Source organism: Cicer arietinum, chromosome 4 (genome assembly GCF_000331145.2).
Source record: "Cicer arietinum cultivar CDC Frontier isolate Library 1 chromosome 4, Cicar.CDCFrontier_v2.0, whole genome shotgun sequence".
In the NCBI taxonomy this organism is placed as follows: Eukaryota; Viridiplantae; Streptophyta; class Magnoliopsida; order Fabales; family Fabaceae; genus Cicer; species Cicer arietinum.
In genome coordinates, this window is record NC_021163.2 from 60,460,836 (window position 1) to 60,478,173 (window position 17,338).

A 17,338-nucleotide genomic window follows, 5' to 3' on the forward strand; every position below is an offset into this window, starting at 1 on the left:
ATATAATTTAACTTACAATATGTTATTTATTGATTAAATTATATTTGTGATTCTTTTTGCTATTACGAATCATATTGGATAAACAACGATGAAACCTCTCTTTTTATTAGAATTCTCAAAACTAAATACTTTTCTCGAACGGACTTTTTGAATACTAATTTTGGACATAATCCAAACTACACTTAGAGGAATATATGGAGTTTCATCCCCTCTTACGATTTTATCTGGCCATGTTGTTTCATCTTGGCAAGAAGCTGGCTTTTGAACAAAATCAAATCTGCCATTTATATTAATAACAATTTGTAATAATATTATACTCTCTTCTAATACCAATTTTCGTTTAAATTTTATCAAGATGCCAACTAATAGGGTCGCTCACAACTTAGCAAGGGTATCTATATTTCAATTTCAGTCTAACCTTTATTTTTATAATCATCCTCTTGATTGTATTGTCTCTTCAATTATTGATGAAATGAAATAGGTCTTTCTGAATTCGTTGTATATAAATAGTTACATTAAATTGATTAATTTTTTTTATCCATAAACAATTTAAAATGAATTATGGCTAGCGATTCACCAACCAAAACAAGTATGTAGTATCAAAAATCTAAACTCGCATATTCTAAGTAGAGATGGACAAAGTTCAGTTCTAAACTAAAATCATTTGAAAACTGAACCGAATCAATTTTCAGTTTGAAAAAATTGAACCAAATTGATTTTCAGTTCAAAAAATCAAATCGAATTGGTTTATAAACCGGTAAACCGATTTATTTTTGAACTGAACCGAACTGATTTGTAAACTAAATTTTACATAATTACCCCTAATTACTTCTAAAAAAATAAATTTGGTTCTAGTTTTTTGAATTAAAAACCGATTTAGTTCAGTTTTTCAAACTGAAAATCAATTTGGTTTCGTTCGGTTTTTTTGAACTGAAAATTGATTCGGTTCGGTTCTAGTTTTAAAAAATCAGTTCGAAAACAGTTTGGTTCTTAATTTTTATAAATCAGTTCAATTAAAAAACAGGTCGGTTCAATTCAATTCTGCAGTTTAGTTCAATTTTTAGTTTTTTTTAACACCCCTAATTTTAAGAATAACTTAAATCTTTACTTTAGTTGCAAGATAAAATAACACTAAAAATCTTTATATTTAGAGAAATAAAATTTTCGTGTATGAATCATATCCTCGTGATCTTATTTATGATCAACATGGTTTTTGTACTTTTTTTTTTTTAACATAAATAATTCTATTGATAAAATCAAAATTCAGCTAGGCTCGTTTGGTTAAAAAAAAGAAAGTCTCTGGTCATTTTAGTGTTGAGAGTTCAATTCCATCGATTTCATCATGTGCCATTTTGCACAAGTAACTTTTCAATTAAGAATTTGCTTACGCATCTTTTATTTCATGACGTTCAGATAACTTCTCCTCACCACCTTCATATTAAAATAATTCATTTCATTTTATTATTATAATTGGACTAATGAGCTCCATATCATAATTCAAACCTATAATCGACCTAACACGTGAGGAGTGTTATTTTTTCCCAATAAATAATATAAAAAAGTTAAACCAATAGACTATAGTCACTTATTCATATGAAATCACACAACTTTTTCAGCTACATAATTCTTAACTTCATGTCTACTACAACTGCCCTTGTATTACATTTTATATATTATATGTAGTATCAGTTGACGCTGCTGAATACTATTTTTGTTTTTAATAACAACTATTAAATATATCATTATTTAAGCCTAATGTTGGATCACACAATAACTATAAGTATCTTTATGTCACTGTATTAAATTTCAAATGATCTTGACATAAGTAGGTGTATTATACACTTATTTAAACTGACCCATGGTATTAAGCTGACCCATGGTATTAAGGTGATGAAGATGTGAGATCAATTTTAATATACAATTACACACTTATATGTTTGATTTTTTTTTTTTTTTTGACAAAATTAATGTGTGAATTTAGAAATAATTAACTATGTCAAAATTCAAATAATTTAATGATTATTATTGATCGACACTATAAAAAAAATTACGTGTATATATATAAATTAAATCATTGGGAATTTTTAATTTGTGGAATTATTTTAAGATTTTACTAATTTCAATTATCAAATTAATTTTTAATCATATTGTATGTAAGAAACATTGACCATTGTTTGATTAAGATGTTATGTAACTTTTGTTGGGTTTGCTAATTCAAGAGATGTGACATTGACATTTGAGTATAAACGGTGAGAGCTTCCTACCAAATGCAAAAGGAAAAATAATTAAGCAAGAGTATCACGCAATTGACTTGCATAATATAAATCCAACTTATTTCTTCTGATTTTATTTTTCTTGTGTGAAAGGGGTTGAAAATATGTCATAATCTATTTTTATGAATGGTTAATTTTTTTCTCCTTCAATTTTGCACTTTACATTGTGTTATATACGAACAGCTGGTGCATAGAGACAAGGTTATACAAAACATACCAAAAATAAATAAATAAGTAAAAATACATGAAAATTTTGACATGTGACACTTGGTCATTTACATTCAAAAGCTTCATTACTGGTACATTAAGTTTGGTTGATGGGAACATCAAGATTCACTAATTTTATCGATATTAAGTTAAATGTGAAAATACTTCTCCTAGCAAATATTCGAATTTAAGTTCATTACAGTGTAGAAACGTAATTTTTTCCGCTAAATTCTTCGTCGGTGACCGTTTATATTCATTTAATAATAAATAAAAATAATTAAATATATATTTTTTCTGATTTTTTTTATAAAAGACAATCTAATTAAAAATTAATCTACTTAATTCATATTAAATTTTCATATAAAAAAGACCAGAACATGATGGAGTATTTAACGATTGATACACAACATTAATTTATATCTAATGTGTTATTGTAAATTATTGTTAAATACAATTGCGGAGAATATAATTAACTTTTATGGAATTTCTCTAGTTAACACATTCTTTTAACAAAAAATAAATAAAAAATTACATTATGAGTAGTAGAGGTGGAAATGGACTTAGTCATGTTAGACTTTAGTTAAAAAATAGAATGAGGATTATATCATGCACTCTCACACTTAAACCTGTCTCTCTCAAGATACATGAAAATACAATTTTACCATTTTAATTATTTATAATAAGTTTTAAAATTGATAGTTTCAGAAGTTTCAAATTTTCGAAATAAGAATTACATTTTGAAAGTTTTCAAATCTAAAAAGTTTTAAAACTTTTCTTATATGGAAAATTTCAAAAGTTTTCAAATCTGAAAATTTTCGCAATAAGGATTACATTTCGAAAATTTGAAAAGTTTCGAAATTTTCCATATTTAGAAATTTTTGAAATTTTCCTATTTCAAAAGTTTTGAATTGTTTGAAAGTTTCGAAAATTTTAGAATTTTCTATTTCAGAAGTTTAAAAAATTTTGGAGATTTTCATTTTGAAACTTTTGAATATTTTAGAAAGGGGTGCACAATAGAATCCTCAAATAGATTTTGTCGGTTTTCAAAATTTAAAGTTTTGAGTTTGACCTAATTATTTGTTACAGTTCAATTTTTGAAGTCTGACATAACCCTTTTGAAAACATATCATGATCTGAAATTCTATTTAAAAATCTATGTTTAATTGCACTTTTAGTCCCCCTATTTTAGTTGAATTACGAAAGTAGTCCCCTAATTTTATTTCTCCCCAGTTTTGGTCCAAAATTTGATGAAGTATCATATTTTAAAGTCGCACTACACCATTTATGATCCTATATTTCAGGTAAAATTGTTGCACCACGAGATCTTGAGGCATAGTGTGATTTAAATAAACGCAAAAAAAAAATCATCAAATTTTTGACCAAAATTCTATTTGCGGACCAAAACTGGGGAAAAATAAAATGAGAGGACTACTTTCACGATTCAGTTAAAATAGAGGAACCAAAACTGCAATTAAGCCAAAAATCTATTTTTTCATATCAAAATCATTAAATACGATTATAATTAAATAGGCTAAAGGTTAAAAGGGATATCAATCTACAACTATACTAAATATAAGACCTCAATTAATTTGCTATATATAATAGGACAATTGAAATTAAAAAAATAATACAACCAAATATGTCATAAACCTTAAGTTAAGAAGTAAATTCAATAAATTATATAATAAGACCATAAATTTTAAACAACCAAGCATATGTCAAATTCAACTCTAATATACTTTAAGTATTACATAAGTCAATTGAAATAGCAAAACAAATAAAATAAAAAAACTTCATTGCATAAAGATGTCGGTCTATCGTACTTAATAGACTTTTTGAAAAACTTAAATTTGATCTATTTAAATAAATAAATTTTTTAAAAGGTACAAACTTAACTTTTTTATTAAATAAACCAAACCAAACCAAACTAAACTTTAAATAGATTAGGTCATAAGTCTATGATGAACGATCTGAAGTATTCTCATTCCTATGAGTGAGAACATGTTTTATGTTGTTCGTCGATAATTGTAAGACTTTTTATAGAACGATACATCCAAACTTTGTCGTCCCAAAAATAATCCATATAATTTTGAAAATATATAGTTAGCTACTTCGTTGTCACCACCAAAAAATAGTTAGCTACTCTAAATTTAAGGCATATATATTTTGGAATATAACTTTAATAAATTACAAAATAATATTATAAAATAATAAATAATTTAAGATAAAATAAATATTATAAAAGAAATCTATAATATAATATGGTTAGAGAAATTGTTCCGTCTATTTTATTTAAAAGAAAAATACTAAATAATTTTGTATTCCTAATGAAATTTTAATTTTTAGTCTAAAAAAAATCTATCTTTATTTTTTATTTTTACTTTTAAGTCAACTTATATCATTTGAAATTTTTGATAATATTTTATAGTTATATTGAAAATATTATAAACAATTATATTATACAAATTTCAAAAATACACATAAAGTAATTTAAAAATGTGAAGAAAAAATAAATCAAGACGAAAATTATTTGGATGCATAAAGTTAAAAAATATTAAAAATTTATTTAAACCTAAAATTATGAGTATAATATCGCACTCTCAATTTCATACCGTTGCCCACCACCTTAAAATTAAATTTCAGCTGTCAATTGTTGTCACGGTCCCCCTTTTGAGAAAACGAGATAAAAAAGACAATCAAATAGTAAAGAATAACAAAAAATGAAAAATGACAAAGACCACAAGACAGTAGACACATTGCACAAAAGTAGGTTCATAAGATATTTAAAAACTATTGTGCCTTTTTACATTCTTTTCCATCACTTCAATTAAAAAATAATACATTTGACATTAGGTGAAAACAAATCAATTAAAATAGAGTATTGTTATTTGAATAAACAAATAATTTAATTCCTAAAATATCATCATTTTATAATTTAGTTATTAAAATATATAGAAATGATAATCATTAATTATATGAAATCCGTTATTTAAGCCTTTAAAATATATGAAAATCTTTAAAAAAATATTATACATAAAAGTATGGCATCTTAATAATAGAAATTAAAATGATCGATTTTTATGTTTTTTAAATTAGAGTAAATACTAAAATTGATCTATGACATTTTAGACGTGAATCATATTAATTATTGAAAAAAAATACTTAAATTAATATCAAATAATTACATACATAAAATATATAGGTCCATCTATTAAATTTGTTCTAAAATTTATTGATTTTTTTTGTTGATGTCTCAAATAACGGTAATGATTTGTTAATTATTTATGTTACAGTATTAAAAATTATTAATGTATAAACATTTCTGTATCAAATTATTTTTTTATAATATTATTTTTGAATTTCAAAATTAAATACTGTATATATTACATAAACTAAATATTTACGCTATTAATTTTTAATATTACGACATAGATAACTAAAATATGCAATGGCATGAGGCTTGAGTCCTTCCACCTACATTCTAGTAACTTTTGAAAAGCAACATAGGAGATACGAGAGTGATCTGCAAAGTTATTGACTATTTTCTTGGTGAAAAAGTTAGTAGAAGTTGAAACAAATAAAAATAATATTTCATCTGTAATGAAATATAAATAAAAATAATAATTAAAAATTTAATATATTTGATTAAAATTAAAAATATAAATTTTAATTATTTTTTTATATTTTATTTTATGTATAATATTTTATAAAAAAATTATAGATTTAGATAGATTTTTTTTTAATAGATAATTTTTTAATAATAGATAGAATAGTTTTAAACTTTATAAAAATTAAAATAGTTTTAAACCACCATATGAAGATTTTTTTATTAGTATACATTGAAAGTAAAATTGATAAAATGTTTAATATTATTTCAGTTATAGATGATTTTCACAAGAAGCAAGAGAAACGTTTTATATTTTTGATAGATCATTGGTATAATTAATGTGTGAAACTTTTAAATAGCTATCTTTTTAATAAATTTAATAAAATATATTTTCTGCCTTTGTCATCATCATCATTTAATAATTAAAAAGACAGTAAACTTAAATAAAAATTAATATATTTTTTTATGATAAATTTTGATCTTTGAAAATTAAAATGAACCGCGTTCAAAATGTTCAAAATATGAGAGATCAATTTGTATCTTTACTTTAAAAATTATTCATTATTATTTTTATATTTTAGGATGAAATTGAAGAGAGATAATTATCACTAATATTTTGAAGTTAAAAAAGAATAGAAAAAAGTGTGTGAAGGCTCAAAGATACAAAACAAAACTCACATTCACTTTCAATGTTGCTCACAAACTCTTAGCTGTGTCTTTGTGTGTGTTTTCCTTTTCATGCTTCCTCCACACAATCTATACCTTTTGTATATATCTCTCTCATTCTTTATCTTCATTCAAGTTCGTAGGGACATACAATGAAAATTCTTCTCATTTTTCTCCTTATTCTTCACAAACCCATTTGGATTATTGCCTCACTTGTAGACCCTTTTGTTTCTTCACCTCAAATTCCACCTTTTTCTCCAATTCATACAACAATCACAATGGATGCTTCCTCTCCAGGTACATTCTCTCTCTCCCGTAAACTTAAATAAAAATTAATATATTTTTTTATGATAAATTTTGATCTTTGAAAATTAAAATGAACCGCGTTCAAAATGTTCAAAATATGAGAGATCAATTTGTATCTTTACTTTAAAAATTATTCATTATTATTTTTATATTTTAGGATGAAATTGAAGAGAGATAATTATCACTAATATTTTGAAGTTAAAAAAGAATAGAAAAAAGTGTGTGAAGGCTCAAAGATACAAAACAAAACTCACATTCACTTTCAATGTTGCTCACAAACTCTTAGCTGTGTCTTTGTGTGTGTTTTCCTTTTCATGCTTCCTCCACACAATCTATACCTTTTGTATATATCTCTCTCATTCTTTATCTTCATTCAAGTTCGTAGGGACATACAATGAAAATTCTTCTCATTTTTCTCCTTATTCTTCACAAACCCATTTGGATTATTGCCTCACTTGTAGACCCTTTTGTTTCTTCACCTCAAATTCCACCTTTTTCTCCAATTCATACAACAATCACAATGGATGCTTCCTCTCCAGGTACATTCTCTCTCTCCCTCTCTTTCTCTCTAAATAATTTTAAATTTAAATTTTAAAATGATTACTTTAACATAGTGCAAATAATGTGTTGTGAAAAAATGTTTTTTTTTTTTGTTGCTATTTCTTATTTTTTGGATGATTGGTTCATATCCTGTTGCTTAAACTCTCTTAACTTGCTATTAATGGTTTGAAATCTGAAAAAGTTTCAATTTTTATTTACAATGTATTTGATGGTCATTGATATATACTGTATATATTGATCAGGTATTCATGTGAGAGATGAACAGCAAAAAAATGATTCACACAATAAAAAAGTTATGGTTTTTGTGGTAGCTAGCACTGCACTTGGTGCTGTCATTTTGTCTTTGTTAAGCTTCTGGATTTATTACACCAAGTATTGTTCAAAATCCAACAAGAAAAACCTTCAAAGTTCAGGTATTTTTCCTTGAATTTTCAATTTTTTTCACTGAGAAACTTTTATATAATTTTTGAGATAAATATGTTTTTAATTCTTATGGTCATCTTGATTTTTGTTCGGAGTACTTTTATCCACTTTTCAATCCCAGCGAATTATGAAATTACATATCTTTAGTCCTGAGGCTACTAAATACATGTAATTTTACAATTTGCAGGGACTGAAAAGTGAATACAAAGACCGAAAGCAAAATGAAAATTTAATAGAGTAAGAATATACAAAGACTGATAATTTTTTGCATTTTTTTTCTTTCTATCTTGTTCTGTTTTATGAATGCTTAGATGCTGAGAAAGGGGTTGGTTTAGCTCCATTTTTGAGTAAATTTAGTTCTGTGAAGATGGTTGGTAAGAAAGGGTGTGTTCCAATAATTGACTATAAGCAAATAGAAAAATCCACTGGAAATTTCAAGGAAAGTAACATCTTAGGTGAGGGTGGTTTTGGATGTGTTTACAAGGCTCAGTTGGATGATAATTTGGATGTTGCCATCAAGATGTTGAACTGTGAAAATCAGTATGCTGAGAGAGAATTTGAGGTAATTCTTCTTGCTATTACTTTATTCATTTTGTTGATTTTTATTTCTTTATTTTTGTAATGAAGAATTAGAAAATTTTGTATTGAATAGTTGGATGACTTTTGCAGAATGAGGTGGATTTGTTAAGTAAAATTCAACATCCAAATGTAATTTCTCTACTGGGTTGTGGCAGTAATGAAAATTCAAGGTTTATTGTCTATGAGTTGATGCAAAATGGATCATTGGAAACTCAGTTACATGGTAATAATATTGTTGCCAATGTTTTATTTTATTGGATTTGGTTCTTCTAAAATTTGTTATGTCGTTATCGAGAATAAAATAAATGATAATAATTATTGCAAAAAAAATTCACCAAACGTTTAATATTCTAACATGTAATATCAATTGTTGATTTATTCATTAACAATCAAAATTACTTTATGGTTTAAAGTGAATTACTCAAAATTTAGAGTAGTTGAATTCTTTATTATTATATAATATAAGATTCAAATAAAAAATTAATGTGGTCAATTATAAAATAATACTATCTTATTATTTTCCAAAAATTGATTATGTGTAGGACCTTCTCATGGCTCAGCATTGACTTGGCACATGAGGATGAAGATAGCTCTTGACACAGCAAGGTAACCTTCATTATTCAATTACATCCCTCCTTCTGATCGAAGGCATATTCCGGTATCTTACATCGACACGACATTAATACATTGATTTCATTCAATTCATTCATTTTCTCAAATTATTAACAGTATCGACGTGTCAATATTAGTGTCGTGTCAGGTGTTTGTATCAATATTCGTATTTCATAGCTTCCTATATATTTTCTCTATTGTCGCTTCCTTAACATGATATTTGATTAATGTCAATCAGAGGTTTAAAATATCTACATGAGCACTGCTACCCTCAAGTGATCCATAGAGATCTGAAATCTTCTAATATTCTTTTAGATGCAAACTTCAATGCCAAGGTAAAAATAAAGAAATACCATGTTGAAATTGTTGTACAAACCATTTCCTACATTGCTATACATTTATTGTGTTTACTAAAATCTTATTTTCTGTGTGCCCCAATGACTTGTTGGTGGGATTCAGCTTTCTGATTTTGGTCTTGCAATTACTGATGGGTCCCAAAACAAGAATAACATTAAGCTTTCAGGCACATTGGGGTATGTAGCCCCAGAGTATCTTTTAGATGGTATGCCAGCTCAACTTAGTACAATTTCACTGCATATGCATTGGTCACACAAGTTGCTCTATGAATGATTATTAATACTATATAGTTAAATTTTCAACAGATCAGATCTAACATGTTCAATTTTTTAATACCCTTTGGTGCATTAATGAAGTATGGTGTTTAGGGTGGGTTTGAAAGATATGAATTGTGCATCTTGTGCTCATATGGGAAATGTATCTACCCAACTGACATAGCGAGTCATAACTCATATACTCCATTTTTCCTACTATAATTGATCTATTTGACCATTCTACACATATTAAAAAAAGTATAAAAATAAATAAATTGTAATACTTATACTAAATTAGCCATAAGAAGTATTGATGATTTACAATTACTATAAATGATACATAGAAAATATTGAATTGTTTGTGGTACGTGTAGTATTAATTAGATTGTATAATTTAAAAAAAATAATTAATATCTAATATCACCTTGAAAATTGTAAGCGATAGTTGTTTTGGAACAATTTTCTTTTGCAAATAGATCAATCATTATAAGATAGTAGGTTATTAAATGATGTCAGTTACAGGTCACAGTCTCATATATGCCTAGTTTTCTCTAGGTACTTCTTGTCAGTGATAATAATAATAATAATATCTTGAGAGTGGGAACTAAAATTTGTTTCCAACTACTGTGTCAGCAAGCATCGGTGAGGTGGAATTATTGATTCTTGTCTGAAAGATGGGAAACATTGGAAGGTTTTTCACATATCAAACGCCTATAAGCATTATATTATTCAGTTGAAATTTGATTTTTAATTTTTAGAGATTTTTTTGTGAATTATAGCAGACATATTAACATGAGCTATAAATGAAATGGATATCATCTGCAATGACTTTTGGAGAACTTGTGTGAAATTACTTATAGCAAAACTTGGATTATTTACTGAGGAAATTGCATTCAAATTATATTTACAGGTAAATTGACTGATAAAAGTGATGTATATGCTTTTGGAGTTGTGCTTCTTGAACTTCTGTTAGGAAGAAAGCCCGTGGAAAAACTGGCCCCGTCTCAATGTCAATCTATTGTTACATGGGTATGTGTTGTTTTATCAAATTAAATAGGGTTTTGATAAGGGAAATGAAAGACAATATGCTATTTTTCTGATGATTCCAGGCTATGCCACAGCTCACAGACAGATCCAAGCTTCCAAACATTGTGGATAATGTGATTAAGAATACAATGGATCCCAAGCACTTATACCAGGTTTGAGAATCTAAGAATCTAAATAAGTATTGTCAAATAACGGTTATAGAGTAATGAAATTTGAACAAATTGGTATTATTTTGCATTACGCTATTTTGTAGAAAGTGTTGTCAAATAATAGCTATAGCAATGCTACAACATTGTAGCATAGCTGATTTTAAACAAACTGCTATTTTATGCAATATGCAATTGACAAGATTGGCCTAAACACAGACTAATCGAGTTTATGTAGAAGTTAACTGAGAAAAGTTTTTAAAAAATCAAGACAAAGAGGTTAGTGTTTTAAAATATTTATATTTTGGTTAGTGTATTTTAAGATACTTATTCAAATAGGTTCATTATACTAAAACTAGGCTCCTGCTGGAATTATGTATACTCCTGCCTATCCAACGCTTTTGCAGCATGTTATCCTGCATAACTGCAACCTCTGAACTTTGTGTACTTTATAGGTTGCTGCTGTGGCTGTGTTATGTGTGCAACCAGAGCCATGTTACCGCCCCCTGATTGCAGATGTTCTACACTCCCTCATCCCTCTTGTACCTGTTGAGCTTGGAGGAACTCTCAGAGTTTCACAAGTTACGCAGCAACCTGCGAATTCTAGTTAACATAGTCATCATCAGAGTTTCAGACAACATTCTCGCATTGAGAATCCAGACCATATTTTCATGATGCTGCCAAACCAGTGATGTTTTATCAAAGCGCAGAATTACAGATAGATTCATAACTACAGCGTTCATGTAATGATACATGCGGTCTATGAGTTTGACCATGAAACACAGACGCGTTCATTAGGAAAAAAGAATGATTGAAGAACTTGGGATTGGTGATGATAATGCAGAGAAGAAATTAATTTCAATTTCATGAAAATATTTTTGTATATAGTGCAGTGATTTTGTGGAACAATGTACTGGTCAGAGAGGATATAAATGTCTTTCATTACCTCTTCTTGACTGTATGTAATAATCAATAATTCAATAAATTTGAGTTACAATCGAGTCATAGAAGAAAATATTATTCTGTTAAAGTTCCTGTTCTTTGTTTTGTTTGGAAGCCTAGTTCTGCCCACATGTGAGAACCTAAGGAATTGCTTTAAAAAAAAAATTCCAACCTGGTAACTTGTCCCAAGTCCGGGTATCCCATATCATTCAATAAATGCTCAATGCTGTTAGAAAACTGTGTCCAAGATCCATGTGATTTCAATTGGATTGACAAATTACGTGAATGGTACCCCTGATATTGACTAACAAAGGATCTAGATTCCATGCAATCAAGAAAATGTGCATTATATTTTAAGCATGGCACATCAGATTTTAAAAATAAACTTGAAATGTGAGTTATTTGTTCGTTGTCCAACGATTTTGATACATCAACTACATGAATGCATGTTTTCCTTGATGACGGGGATCTGAATCCCTTCCAATGTGAGCGAATCATGTTGGTAGAAAGACTTAAGTGTTCACCCCATGTGATCTATCGGTATGTTGGTGTTTGTGTTAACGTTAGAAGAACCAATAACCTAAAATGATTGACTGTAGGATTAAAAAAAATAAGAAACACACTCTAAATCAATACTTAGGTTCAACTTGCTTCAGGTCTGCAAAAGAGACTCATTGATTACATCAACCCTTAGATTCAACTTATTTAATTTTACAAAATTTCCAAAGAGACTTTGAGGTACATATGTATGTCAATCAATGCATACATAATAGAATTATTGCAATGTGTGCCAATCACTATGATTTGGTATAATACTCACCAAAAATATATGCTTGCTTCAAAAGCACGTTTCACTGAGTTTCAGCTGACATTGTGATACGAATCAATAATAGCATCTGCAAGGTATTCACATTTGGCCAGCGACAATCCTGCCAGGGAAATCCTTCCATCCTTTGTCATGTATATATGCCACTTATTTGTCATATTGTCACTCTGATCAGACCAAATACATAACGAAGTCAATATTGCAATACAGTAAATACAAGTCACATATTCATATTATGTAATAGAGTCAAAGAAATAGGACTAAAGATAATGTATAAAAGCCGTAAGTTTATCATATGAAAGAAGTCAAAAGGGGAGTCAACATTGCAATGTACAGTAAATACAAGTCACATATTTGTATTATGTAATAGAGTCAAAGAAATAGGACTAAAGATAATGTATAAAAGCCATAAGTTGATCATATGAAAGAAGTCAAAAGGGGAGTCAATAACCTGGTTCTTGTTCAAGCCAGTGAATGAGAACATGCCTATCTGCTTAAGTATGAACGACCAATCCTTTCCACTCTTGTCTTTTGACGAAATACTATCATATAGCGCCTGTCTAACATTTTTTATCCTTCCAGCCATCATTTCCATTTCTGCTTTCCATTCATCGAAGAGAGCAGGAGTCCCAACAATATTAGCAACAATCCTAGCCCCGTGAACAGGGGGATTAGAGTACATTGGCCGGGCAAGCCTTTTCAATTGGCTCTTTACCCTGAAATACATAGTTATCAAATTGTTGACCAAGACAGAAGTCAGAGTTGAATATAGGTGTCTTCCTTCTTAAACAACACAATTGGTCAAGTTGAATATAGATTATAGATGCTCATGTAGAAGATAGATGAGAAAGTTTTCAAAGAAGTTAACATGTGATAGTCATTTCAACTTACTCAGGTAGTGATCATCGAAAAGATTAAAAGCAATTACAAGATTATTTCAACTTCTTTGTTCCTACAAATGCTTATTGTAACGTTTATTCAGAATGACTCTTGATTGATAAAATGAAACCCTTCACCTTTCTAGAAAAGGAATCAAAATTATGAGAAGAGAAAAGTAGACAAATTCAATCTTTTCTTAGACAAGTGCAACGAATTTCGAATATATATTTTTTTTGCCGGATGAATTTTGAAGAAAGCACAGTATATGTAATTTACAATACCTTGCTGCAGATTCTGGTGATGAGGAAATGACATTGATAGCTCCAACCCTTTCAGCATAAAGACCAAGATTTTTACTGTATGACTGAGCTACAAGAACCTCCATGCCACGTGACACAAACAATCTCACAGATGCCGCATCTTCATCAAGGCTTCCACTAGCAAACCCCTGAAATTTTTAATGAGTAGTTTAGTAGATTGTGAAATTGATTCAAGGTTACTGTACGATATATACCTGTTTCAAGTTGTGACCACATCATTTGTTGTAAGGTTTATTTGTCATAATTCCAATATGTTAACGGTGTATGAACATGCAGTCCAGAAATTTACTAAAATGCTAGCTGATTTGTGCAAAGATTGTGTACCTGGTAAGCAACATCAAAAAATGGAATGTGGTTCTTTTGTTGAACTACATCGGCTATTTTCTCCCACTGTTCTGGTGTTGGATCAATACCAGTAGGGTTATGAGCACATCCATGAAGTAGCACAAAAGTTCCTTCAGGAGCTGACTATAAAAATGTAAATACTAAAATTAAATTAGAGTTTGATATTATTTAGAACCGAATGAACATCCTAATTAAATGAGAATTCATGTTATGTTTGCCTTCACTACAAGACACCCAAGTTACAAGTACTAAATCAAGGTTGCATTAAACATCACTACACTGCAATGGCATATTTACAGGTGTTCAAAACAATAAATGAACAGTATTACTGAAAACAGAAATTTTCAGAAAACATGACACACATCAAGACATAAGATGAAAGACCAAGAGGGGGAAAAGAAGAACTAGAACATTCTTGTAAATCGGTATCTACTCTCTAATAAAATCAGAAAACAGTAAAGAAAATTATCATAGTCCATATAAAAGTATTATTAGTTTACTTTCTAAATAGTGGATCTGGATGTAACCTTTATATCTTCTATCATGCCCTCAAAATCCAAACCAACTGTCTTGGGATCATAATACCGGTACTCAGACCATGGGACTCTAGCGTCGTTGAAAATATTCTTGTGATTACCTGCAAGACAACATTATGCAGGATGTGTGAATTCCCTCCAAACAAATATCATGACCAAGTTAAACAGAGAAAGGAAAAATAAAATGCATACCCCAAGTAGGATTTGATATCAAAACTTTTGCTCCAGGAAAATATCGTTCTATCAGAGCTGCACCTAGTCGCAGAGAACCAGTTCCGGAAAGACCTTGGACAGTGGCAACCTGGGTGCCAAGAATAATGCAAGTAAAAAATATGATTTGGTTCTTGTTTTCTACTATGTTTTCACAGACAATAAATGTTACAGTACATCCTTAAAAAATTGAAACAATTATATTTTCTAAATCAATTACATACTCTTTGCTGTTTGATTGCTGGATTGTCTGCTCCAAGTAACAACTCCGCAGTTGCCTTGTTAAATGCAGCCAAACCCTCGATAGGGAGATACTGCATTTGCAAGTCAAATCAGAGTCAATAATCTAAATCCAACAATTTTATGCCACAAATGATCGCATTCTACCAAAACAAGATTACCTCTTTGTTTTCCCCTCTCTCCAGCATAAGATTCTCTGCCTGAAAAAACAAGAATTTCATCCAAATCAATATTGACTCAAAAATAATCTCATGTTTCTGAACAATAAGTAAAATTATAAATGATACATGACATGGAAATGTGCAAAAAAAAAAAAAAAAAAGCATCAAACACCTTCTTAACAACATTGAGCACATATGGCTGTAGTTCTTCTGTTCTGTACGCCCCAACACCAAGATTGAGCTTAACATTGCTAGTGTCTGCTTTAAATGCTTCAGAAACTCCAAGAATTGGATCAGGAGGAGCCATTGGTATCCCCTCAAATCGAGAAACATTCACCGCAACAGCCATAGAGATCCGACCAGAAGACTGAATAAAACAATGAACAGACAACATTAAAACACACACAATGAAATTAATCGGGGTAGTAGGAACTGTCCACCTCCTAATTAAACACTTTCAATTGCAAATTCAAAATTGTTCTTCCATCAACTATAAACACACAATAGGAACATAATTAACAACAGCTGGAAATGAATTGCACTTCATTTTTCGTTCTTTAACCCTCCAGTTCCCATGAGAAATGAGCCATAGTAATCTAGAGATCATTCAGAAGGTCAGTAAAATCTAGTCAAAAATCGTTCCAACTAGGGCTCAAAATCAATACTCTCAATCAATTCAACTTTTCCTGGAGCTCATTCACCCCTTGAACCCAACCACTTCGCAATTGAATTACACTTCTAATCTGTTTTAATTTGATCATTATACTTCTAATCTAAAGTAAGAATGAGTATTACACTTCTAATAATAATAATAATGATAATGATAAATGATAAATGATAATGTCAATGAAATGAAAGTTGTTTCACTTGATAAGGAGTTGATCCACCTCCCACAAGGTCTGCATGACATGATGAGCCCCCGGAACCAACTTATGGAAACTTTTTTTAATAAAATAATAATAATAAATAAATAAACAAAATAACAAATTACAATCAAAACTAATTTGAGTCAACCCAATGAATCATAAAATAAATTAACAAGTCCAAATTAAAATAAATTAAAACTACTAAAAAGTAACAAGTCCAACCCAATGAATCATAAAATAATAATATCTTAAAAAATATAAAAATTGAAGTGAAAATAAATTTAGTTGCCGATGCAAACTAAACTCACCCTTGAATTGGAGAAGGTGTTGATTCCTTCAGTGCTAAATCTCAAACCGTTGCTTCCAAACTTGAGCTTTCCCTGTTGAAAATCCAAAACGTAAATAAAATCATAAAAAGCGTAACGATTCACTGACACGTGTGAAGTGTGCGAAAGAGGTACCTTGTTGTGGGAATCGTGCACCCAGAGTGAAGCAGAGGGAGAGATAGTGTATGAAGCTACGGAGAGTACTGAAGATGCCATTTCTTTGCAACGGAAAAAACCAAGGCAACGGAAAATACAGAAACCGTTGCAGAAATGGTTGAATTTTATTTATTTATTATTTATTTTTGAAATGATTTATGGTGTGATACGATGAGATCAACGAATGTAAGATTTAAGAGTGAAATGGCGGAGAAAGAAGGAAACTATGGGCGCCGATGACGTGTACAAAATTTTATCAACCACAATGGTGATATTAATATGTTTGCATTTTTGTTTTATTTTATTATTTTTTGAACTATTAAAGAATTATTTTAATCCGAATAATGTGTCAAGAGATTACAGCTAGTGAATCTATGTATAAAAATTTTATAATGATTATTGAGGATTTTTTGTTAGATATATATATATATATATATATATATATATATATATTTACATACCACATTGTTATAGTTTAAACAAATAATACTGA

The 17,338-nt window shown here is 29.0% G+C and overlaps 2 protein-coding genes across 2 annotated transcripts; one reads left to right on the forward strand and one right to left on the reverse strand.

Moving 5' to 3' along the window:
- The first annotated feature begins 7,318 nt into the window (after nt 1-7,318).
- Nucleotides 7,319-12,068, forward strand: LOC101497075 (probable receptor-like protein kinase At1g80640). The gene is made up of 10 exons (XM_004498718.4): nt 7,319-7,598; nt 7,863-8,033; nt 8,355-8,605; nt 8,713-8,845; nt 9,165-9,228; nt 9,473-9,569; nt 9,694-9,796; nt 10,756-10,874; nt 10,955-11,044; nt 11,494-12,068. Exons 1-10 carry the CDS (start codon nt 7,454-7,456, stop codon nt 11,647-11,649), a joined length of 1,329 nt encoding a protein of 442 aa, XP_004498775.1. The 5' UTR covers nt 7,319-7,453; the 3' UTR covers nt 11,650-12,068.
- Nucleotides 12,069-12,605: 537 nt separating this feature from the next.
- Nucleotides 12,606-17,118, reverse strand: LOC101497409 (aspartate aminotransferase P2, mitochondrial). The gene is made up of 11 exons (XM_004498719.4): nt 16,825-17,118; nt 16,672-16,743; nt 15,670-15,864; nt 15,498-15,536; nt 15,321-15,410; nt 15,079-15,187; nt 14,878-14,987; nt 14,330-14,473; nt 13,967-14,133; nt 13,258-13,522; nt 12,606-12,973 (listed from the first exon to the last, which is right to left on the reverse strand). Exons 1-11 carry the CDS (start codon nt 16,903-16,905, stop codon nt 12,842-12,844), a joined length of 1,404 nt encoding a protein of 467 aa, XP_004498776.1. The 5' UTR covers nt 16,906-17,118; the 3' UTR covers nt 12,606-12,841.
- Nucleotides 17,119-17,338: the final 220 nt, after the last annotated feature.

Coding starts and splice junctions, on each gene's coding strand:
- LOC101497409 (XM_004498719.4), bottom strand. CDS start 16,905: ATGGCATCTTCAGTACTCTCCGTAGCTTCATACACTATCTCTCCCTCT. Junction 14,988..15,078: donor GATATCAAATCCTACTTGGG/GTATGCATTTTA, acceptor GTTGTCTTGCAG/GTAATCACAAGAATATTTTC. Junction 12,974..13,257: donor CTGGCTTGAACAAGAACCAG/GTTATTGACTCC, acceptor TGGTCTGATCAG/AGTGACAATATGACAAATAA.
- LOC101497075 (XM_004498718.4), top strand. CDS start 7,454: ATGAAAATTCTTCTCATTTTTCTCCTTATTCTTCACAAACCCATTTGG. Junction 7,599..7,862: donor AATGGATGCTTCCTCTCCAG/GTACATTCTCTC, acceptor TATATTGATCAG/GTATTCATGTGAGAGATGAA. Junction 9,229..9,472: donor ATAGCTCTTGACACAGCAAG/GTAACCTTCATT, acceptor AATGTCAATCAG/AGGTTTAAAATATCTACATG.